The sequence below is a fragment of the Typha latifolia genome, chromosome 7 (genome assembly GCF_019914945.1).
Source record: "Typha latifolia isolate L0001 chromosome 7, TyphaL0001v2, whole genome shotgun sequence".
Taxonomy (NCBI): Eukaryota; Viridiplantae; Streptophyta; class Magnoliopsida; order Poales; family Typhaceae; genus Typha; species Typha latifolia.
Window position 1 is genome coordinate 4,743,933 of NC_133092.1, and position 9,443 is coordinate 4,753,375.

The window sequence follows — 9,443 nt, forward strand, 5'->3', positions numbered from 1 at the left end:
ATCACAGCTTCGACGCCTCCGCCCTCTCTCTTTCTCCTCCTGCCTCGAATTTTTCTCCCCCAAATAGCTACGAGCCAAAGCAAAATCCCTAGTTTCTTTTTTTTTTTAATTTTTTCCGCCCATAAACCTAATTACTGGAGGAGATCGCGAGAAATTCCTCGGGGGTCCGCGAGTAGGCGATCGAGATGGCGGGGGTCTCGAATCTCGCGGCGCCGTGCGGGTGCGAGAGGAGCTGGGCTCCAATTGCTGGACGGAAGGCGTTCGCTGGTCAGACCTCTGGGTTTATAGACCTAGCGACTAGGTTTAGGGGTTTAAACCACCGTGAGGTAAGATTGGATCGTAATATTGGCAAGTTTTATTCTTGTTGTTCTTTCAGAGAATCTTTATATATATAAAACATTTACTGGAAGTAGGAATGATAACTTCTTTCTACTTGATAAAATTTTGTAAAACTACTTAGATAGGTGGAATTTTCTTGGACTATCGTATTAGTTGATGCAATTTTAGCTCTGAGTATGAGGTGAATTTGGTTATTTCGTAATTATCAGTTAGTGTTTCACTTGAGGACAATGCTTCTAAGTTTAGGTGGATTTATGTATGTTGAACAAACGATTGATAGGGAAAAGGAGGTTATAGTATTCGTCAGTTAATGGAGCTTTGTTCGTACTATGAGGATAGCTTAAATGATAAGGAAATTATGAGCTACAACAAATGGGAGCTTACGAACAAAAAATGTAGCCTAAATAATATAGTTTTGGGATATAACTTAGATGTTTGATCAGTAAGAGAAGCACATCAATGTTAGAAATAGTAAAAATGTATTTGTTTTCTCTAAGCTTTTTGTAGTGATTCATGTTCTATATTAAAGCATGATATTTTAGTACATAATCTAGATATTCTAAATGCCATATTTTAGTACATAATCATAGATATTCTAAATGCTTTGGCTTCCTCTAGTTGAATTTTGCCATATTTATGTTCTGAAGGATCAAACATCTCAGGATGCTGATAATTGAAGGTGCATTTTTTTCAAAAATGGTTCCACCATGTCCTCAATAACTATTACCATTGAGCGTTGACACCATATAATATTAATATGTACTAGTCCATTGCTAGCTCGTAGCTTTGGATGCCCAATAACTAGATTGCTGAGTCGTTTATAACCATCAGTTGCTTGTGTCAATGGACTTTAACATAAATATAATACTAACTTTCTACTTCTAGTTTAGACCTTTTGGGAGGATGCCTATATTATGATTTTCCAACGGTAGAAGCTTCATTTCTGATATACCAGACACTGCTAGAATGGACTATTTACAGCTAACTGAACATTTAAGGAAGTTCAGAAGGTGGTCAAAGGGTTTGAATCAATTGGTAGCAAATTCTTACCTTCTTGCAGATGATATAACCACCTGCTACTCTGTTGTGAAATATTTTTTGTTGTCTTCTGGTCACTGGTCTCTCTTGGAAATGAAAGTGATTGTTAAAGCTATTCTGCTAAATTGTATGACTGTAATTAATACTAAAAGTGATTTGAGGAAGTTATTTTGTACTTATAATAATATCTTTGCTTGATCTTAGGAAAAGGCATGTCATAGCCGACTACTTTCCAGTAACCTCAGGAGGAAATCCTCTCATCCATGTTTATGTACTCGAATGGCCTTAGTCGATGACAGAATTGTTCATCAACCTGATGTTGCGAAAACTAGCGGAGTGCTGGTAATTTGCAGCTTTCATATATTATTTTAGAAAAAGGATACAATTTCAAGTGCTTAGAATGTAAATATGCATAAACCATTTCATGCAATAGATTCGAACTTGCTTTGTTCTTTTCTCTTCATTTCCTGTTAACTTGAGTTTTGTTCTGCATTTTCTGCAGGCTTATGATTTGGTTCAAGGAAACCTTGTAAGTTAAATGTTTAGTCCCCAACCATTTGTTCTCTTCACTTTTGCTATGGATTCATCAGTTTTAAAATATGGTTCATACAGGTGCAGTGGAATTGTTTCATGGACAAGTCAGTACCTGATCCACCAACTGCTGTTCTTTTGCATGGGATTCTTGGCAGCAGGAAGAACTGGGGTAACTGAAATACTTGCTTAGAGATTAAATAGCTTTTAATGGCTAAATATAAGTTTTTAGCCCTAGATATTGGTGTGACATATCCAATTTTCTGTAGAAATAGAAATGTGCACATTATCAGGGAACATAATTGTTCTGAAGCTAAAAGTTTCCATAGATGTTTGATTCAAATAAGGGGACAAAATTGTGGTAACTTAAAGTAAAGAGATGTAGATCTACTTGAATCATGTACAATTGGAGTCCGATTTGATAATTTTCTGCAATGTTTTTTTAGATTTGTTTCTAAATTAGGGTGAAGTTTTGGGAAAACCCTAATTTTGTATTGGCAGCTGAAATAAGCAATAAATTGCAACTTTTAGTTGAAAACAACTCACATAGAGTAGAGGCACAAAGGATATCTTTAGCACACCCACTTACCATGTGCTGCAACATATGTGCCAGTTGGCACGGCGATGATCGGAACAAAACCTTGATCTTAGTTATGTCAAGCTTCATCCTGACATTTGACTTATGAACCACATGAAGTTACATTTTTCTTCTTTTTCTTATTTGGGCCAATTTCATGTCATCTAATATATAATAATTTTTAATATTTTTTGCACAAAGGCCATCTTTGGGCCAGGTTAAGATATTCTGATAAGTGAGGAGATATTGGCATGTTCTTGAAACTTAATTTCTTCGTCTTCATTGTCCAATTCCGTTCATTATTGTATATATAGACACAAAGACTCGTACTTGTTGTTGCTAGCTATATTAGTATATTTCAGTATTTTCTTAATGCTTGTTTCTTACTGGCATAAGTTTTTTCTCAGGATCTTTTGCAAGGAGGTTGGCTCAGGAATTTCCCATGTGGCAGGTAATTTATAAATCATCTTGGTGAGGTTTAGACGTCATGTTCCCTTTTAAAGCTCATTCATCCCATTTCCATGCATACCTTTCACCACGCAAAGGCAGTTCCCATAGTATCGTCCTTGGAATTACATTCCTTGTGGCACTCGCAAATAACAAGAACAAGTGTAATAACACATCAATATTTGTCTAGGCGTAATGCATGCTTGAGTAGAATACTAAGACTTCCCAGTGCTTCACCCAGGAGTCCCTGACTCCCTGGAGGCATTTACAGTAGCCATAGGCCATAGCCAGAAGTATGTGGTGAAAGGGCTCACACTACTATGTAATGTGAACTTGACTGGTGATCATGAGGTTCTTGCCAACAAGTTGTGAATTGTATGCTTTTGATTCGTCAAGGTTTTAAGTTTTGCTAGCTGGTATTGCTTGTTTAAATTAGGCCATGCCAATTCTTTGTACCATTTAGCACCTTGCTGAATTGCATATGGTGGACAACAAGAAACGTGCTACTCGTTATTCAAATAAACCATACTGCAAGATTTAATTTTATAGGTTTTCCTCATCATTCAAATATTTCACCTTGATTCATTGGAGTGTTTGGAAACTTAGAGCTACAAGTCAAATTAGACTTGCAAGTTGACTTCAGCCATCTAGGCCTTTTTTTTTTCTTCTGTTATCGTTGTTGTTGTTGTTGTCAATTATGCAATATATAAGGGATTTTTTCTTACCTGTAATTTCTTTTGATCTTGAACTTTTCTTCTTGCAGTTCCTTTTAGTTGATTTGCGTTGCCATGGTGATTCTGCATCAGTTAAAAGAAGTGGTCCACATACTATTGCTTCAGCTGCTCTTGATGTTCTAAAACTTGTGTGTGTTTTCTATCCTAACTTGAAATCGTCTTCTTTTGTTGTCTTATTTGCTACTCTTTTGAAGAGCACCCTATTTGTTACTCTTATGAAGAGCATACAATGTTTTTCTGTCAATTCCTTTTAATGGAGAGCACCAGAATTCAACACAAAAGTACAACCACTAGAACATTCTTGTCTTCTTTTGCTGATGAATTATCTAAGCTAAAAAGTAAAGTAAAGCAAGGAAATACTTTGTTCATGCTTATCCCATTGTGCTCGTAAAATTAGTTTCCAATCTTTAGATAAGGGTTCCTAAATATATGCCCGTGATGCAAGTAAATAATGAGATATAGTTTGTGTGAACTCGCCAACTAAGTCCTGTAATTGGAGATTTTATATTTTAAATAAAATAATTGGAGATTTTATATTTTAAATAAAAGATGAGTTTGATAAAATTCGAACTAAAAATCTCTACTCTAATGTCATGTGAATTCACTAATTAATTTAAAAGCTTAAGTTATTAGAGAACAATCATTTTATACTATCTAATGTAACAATTTGAACATGAGACAGTTACTTGGTTTTGACTGTTAAGTGTTAACTAACAAAAATTAGAAATGGATACGGACTTGGCAACAGTATCTATAGGACAGTTGGCAAAAGTATTGGTAAATGAGATAGGAGATAAATGGGAAAGATTTTGTTTACTTAGGTTTTGGCAGATGTAATAAGTTAGTATGGCAATGAGTTCCAGCTATCTGAAGTAAATCGCTTCCCAGCATTCGCAGTTGCTATTTATATTGCATTCTATGTCTATGGCACATTTAATAACCTTAATTTCTTGTTAATGCATGATTTACAATTACTTTTCTATTCATTTACAATTTATTAGTTTAGTGTGGTGTTTTCCTTGAAATACTTGCATGTTTGACATCAACAGCTGGCACAACTCAGAGTGACTCCTCGAGTCTTAGTTGGTCACAGCTTTGGTGGTAAAGGTACTTAATCTATTCACTGTGGTTGTTCTCGTGGTGATCATCATTTAGTATTTAAAAGTAGAATAACTTACTCTCTAACGGAAGTTTAGAGTAGACTAACCATTATTTTCTTCATATGCAAATCAGTGGCCTTGAGTATGGTTGAACAAGCTGCAAAGCCTCTTGCTCGGCCAGTTAGGGTAAGTATACAACTTTATTATGTGCAACCATAGGCGACATGTATCGATATTTTTAATGCTTTTGAATGCCGTCCTTGTTCCCTTTTCATATCTCCATATGCAGGTGTGGGTTCTTGATGCAACTCCTGGGAAAGTTCGTGCTGGTGGAGATGGTGAAGATCATCCTGGTGAATTAATTGAATTTCTAAGTAGGATGCCAAAGCAGGTAAATTTATCTTTTATTTTCTTCATTTTGTCTTTAGTTGTCAGATGCTGGAGTGAATCTGCAATCATATGCGTATTTATTTTCTTATCTTGAAACCAGTATAGGACTAAATAAGATCAGCCTAGAATGAAATCAAGCTAGTTTCCAGATACACATTAGGTCTTAAACTTCATTCTAGCACCCTCCCCTAGAGTTTCATATAGGACTCTGCATGGGTTAGTGAAAGTTTGTGTAATCCAAATAACATTTCTAGATCCCATTCTTTCCGCCTCATCCTAGCAGATTCACTTATATATTTTCCCCTTTTGTAAATGCTAATATTGATTATCATAAACTTAAATTTAGGCTTGTCAAATATTTGTTGGCTTTTCTGTTAGTTTTTCTTAATCTTTAAAAGTTCACCCTATTCTTACTTTGGAATACATAATAACTTGATCTAATCTACTACCGACTTCTCATAGCTTCTGTCTTACTTTATATCTTAAAGGATCTAAACAGCATGAATCTGGCTTCTATGCTAATGCAGCTCATCCTCGTGGGTGATTCACTTATAAAAATATGTTGATTCTGCTTTTTGAAATAAACCTGGTCTACAAGTGCAATAGAATATTTACTTTCTTCTCAACATGTATTGACATTCCATTATCTTAGTATAGCCTGACAACTTTAATTCTCTATACTAGTAGATATTATGCATTGACATTTTATTAGATTATAACATATCTTTTAATAACAATGAACCATCACTTTAGCTTGTTATGTCCTAACTGGTATTTTTTGTGTCCTGAGTTTGTTATGTCCTTACTATTACTTGCTTTTGTTCTGGTGCTAGATTTCTTCGAAGAAAGAAGTAGTCGATGCTCTCGTTCAAGAAGGATTTTCCACAGATGTAGCACGGGTAAACATTTCTAGCAGTTAGCAATATAGCATACATGCAATGTATAATACCTTCCATCTTTAGTTGTTTCTTTGATTCCTTGCATGAGGTTCACCTAATAGAGTTACGTTTTCTAAGCTTTTAAATTTACTCTTGATTACTTGATGATTGCTTATAGTAGCATGCTATGTAGCTTTACTCAAGGATGGTCATTCTGATCGGTGCTTGCTGTGCCAGTAGTGGCATGACACTTGGCACACCTCCGTGCCAAGCCGTATTGGTCGTTGTCTTGATGTGGTGTCCTTTTTATAAATTCTTCATATTTTCATCGATTATTATCAATTTTAGTTATTTTCTTAACAAATATGATATGATATGTGGAGCCTATTTTTTTAACTTATTTTTTTTTTCATCAATCATCATCAATTAACTACTAGTCAAATTGGATCTTCACAATTGGTTATCAGTTAGTTATATCATCTTCACGATCAATTAATCCTTTAGAAAGCTTAAATAAAATTAAAGATGATGAGACTAGAGATGATAATAATAGTGATGGTGATAATAATATGACTCAATCTAATAGCGATGATGATAAAGATGAGACATGCGTCTTTGTTACACAATCTTTTTAGAGGTATTATTTTTACAAAAGAGGAAAACTTTACACATGCCACCCAAGATCAAAATCACGGGGTAGATCTAGACAACCATGATGGAGAATTTATCAGAGACAAAAGAAAGAAAAGGATTATCTCAAGCTCAACATGATTATAGTTAGATGAGGGAAAGATTTGAGTCTATAGGTAGCAAGATAATAGAAGAGGTGTGCTCACAGGATAATAAGTTTATCATCATCACTATCATATCAATCACACCTACTAGAGTCACAATACTCTTATTATACTCAATATCTACAATCATCATATACTTATGATGTGCTTGTATCGATGCCAGTCCTGGTCGTTAGTGTGCATGTTCACTATCTATATCATATCATAGGAGAATTGTAAAATTTATATTTGTATGAAGATTATGTAAGACATTAAGTAAACAATGCTATTAGTGGATGAATTTTAAAGATTATCGATAGTATTTAATACAACATTCTTATGTTATTAATGTGCCAACAAATGAAGTCTTTGATCTTATTCACCATTCTACGTTTAACTTAATATTATTTTTAATAATTGAACTATCATCATTTAATATTTTGTAGTAGATATTATTATGTGTTCAATTATATTATAAAGTATTCAATCATATTATGGAGTGTTCAAATATTAATATTAGTTTTAATGAATGTATTCAATTATATTATGTGTTGAATAATATTTATATTTAGTTGTTGTTTTATCTTTAACAAAATGTCATTTTTAATCTAAAAATAAAATATTATAATATAGGTTTTAATATATGTATTTAAATTAAAAACTAAAGATTGACATGTCGAACATTCAAAAATATTTTTAAATATCTTAAAAAGTTTATTAAAAATATTATAAACACATGCCAATGGCATGCTCCATGCCAACCTGCACATACCGTGCTGATGGTGTACGGCACGTGCCACTAGCACAACTATCGTTGGCTTTACTAAAATAAAGCCAACTAACATTTATCATTGGTGGCAAAGTTATATCTGGTTTGTTGGAACATATATGAGATCTCAATTAGGGTTCTGTGACATAGTGAGTGAATAAAATAAACTAAGACGGTTCAAGATATAAATCTGATGACCAAGCATGACTTAGTTGTCAACTATTACTTGCATTTGAGTGATGTTAAAACATTATGCCATCCCTCCTACACAAGCTTCAGCTTTGAAAATCTTAGACAGTTGGCTAGTTTCTTCCAATGGGAGATGAAACAAAACAGGTGTTAACCTTATATACCTACCTGCTAATTGCAAGTGTTATGCTATCCTTTAAATTCAACCTGAGATACATCTCTTTATTTACATTGATCTGCAACATCTGTGATAAGAAGTTCTGTTTATTTTCTTCTAGTGGGTGGCCACTAATCTCCAGCCAATTAGTCAACCTGGTGCAGCATCGTCTCGGGGCTTCTCATGGGTTTTTGACCTCAAGGGCATTGCTGAGATGTACAAGTCCTATGAAGAAGCAAATCTATGGTAATCCTTCCTTAAATAATTTGATTTTTAGATCCTAATGATTGTAGTCTTTTAAATGTATGCATTATTTCTTATCATGATTCCATTTGATGCAGGAAAATCGTAGAGAATGTTCCTCGGGGAGTCCATGTGAATTTCTTGAAAGCTGAGAGAAGTTTGCACAGATGGGCTCTTGAAGATCTTCAAAGAATTCATGCTGCAGAGGAGTTGGCTGCGGATGAGGGGGCTGGAGTTCAAATGCATGTGCTCGAAGATGCTGGACACTGGGTATATCTCTAACAGTTACAGGCATTATGTTACCGTATGCGTTGTTATAGCAATTACCAACCGGCTCCACAGTAGTATTTTGTTCGTGATGCGATGAGCTAGGTGAATTGGTTTCATATATAAGAGCAAGCAAACAGATCCACACAACTAGATATTTGTATGCACATGCTATAGCAACCACTCCATGTGAATCTATTTACTGCATTAGCTGTTTTGTGGTTAACAATCTATTGGCCTGGCTGATATTCTAACATCATCCTTTTATCTCACTAAAATTAAAGACTTGACTTTTCATGGATAGGGTTGCCATTTTCAAAAAGACCAGTGTGTGCGTTGGATGGATGCCAGCATGATTTAGACTTACAGTAGCTTAGCTGCAATCTTTTTGGCTAATTGTTCTTCTATTTGTGGACCTTTAACTTACTCTAATTTAAGATATCATTTAGTAGCAACAGTCACTTAAAAATTGATTATCAAGAGGTTCAGAATCTATCCTGTGAGGTGCTCCTCTTTCTTTGCTTATAAAATCAGAAGCACTCCACTGCGATGACTACATTACACATAGTTATATGTATGCATAGCAGAATGGAATTGGTATCTAAAGTGCTCCTCTCCCCTTTCTCTTTTTCTGCTTTCAGGTTCAAGCAGACAATCCAGATGGCCTCTTTAAAATCCTTTCATCTACCTTTAGGATTGAGACAACAGTAAGAGGAATTCGCGGAGATTGAATTGCGCCATCGGCATGACAGTATGCTGAGGCACCAAAGAATGATGAAGAGGAGAGACCTGTTCAAGTGTGCACAGGTGGTTTTCGCGGTAGTCCCCACTATTCATTAATTCGTTTTGTTGATTTATGTAATTGATTTCACTATGAGTTACGTTCGATAATAAAAGAATTGTGTAAGAATACTAGAATAGTTGTTTGCTGTAGCATCATACCTGTTAGAGTTTTGATATGTATAACTGGTATCACTGGTGCTATATAATTTGAGAGATGATTTGCTGAAA

The 9,443-nt window shown here is 34.7% G+C and overlaps 1 protein-coding gene across 1 annotated transcript; it reads left to right on the plus strand.

Moving 5' to 3' along the window:
* Positions 1-35: 35 nt before the first annotated feature.
* On the plus strand, positions 36-9,443 carry LOC140792417 (uncharacterized). Its single transcript, XM_073143413.1, has 13 exons — positions 36-326; positions 1,582-1,719; positions 1,880-1,906; positions 1,990-2,080; positions 2,893-2,936; positions 3,696-3,794; positions 4,716-4,773; positions 4,900-4,952; positions 5,056-5,157; positions 5,990-6,055; positions 8,044-8,168; positions 8,264-8,435; positions 9,074-9,443. Exons 1-13 carry the CDS (start codon positions 186-188, stop codon positions 9,161-9,163), a joined length of 1,206 nt encoding a protein of 401 aa, XP_072999514.1. The 5' UTR covers positions 36-185; the 3' UTR covers positions 9,164-9,443.

Coding starts and splice junctions, on each gene's coding strand:
- LOC140792417 (XM_073143413.1), top strand. CDS start 186: ATGGCGGGGGTCTCGAATCTCGCGGCGCCGTGCGGGTGCGAGAGGAGC. Junction 1,907..1,989: donor ATTTGGTTCAAGGAAACCTT/GTAAGTTAAATG, acceptor TGGTTCATACAG/GTGCAGTGGAATTGTTTCAT. Junction 4,774..4,899: donor TCACAGCTTTGGTGGTAAAG/GTACTTAATCTA, acceptor TATGCAAATCAG/TGGCCTTGAGTATGGTTGAA.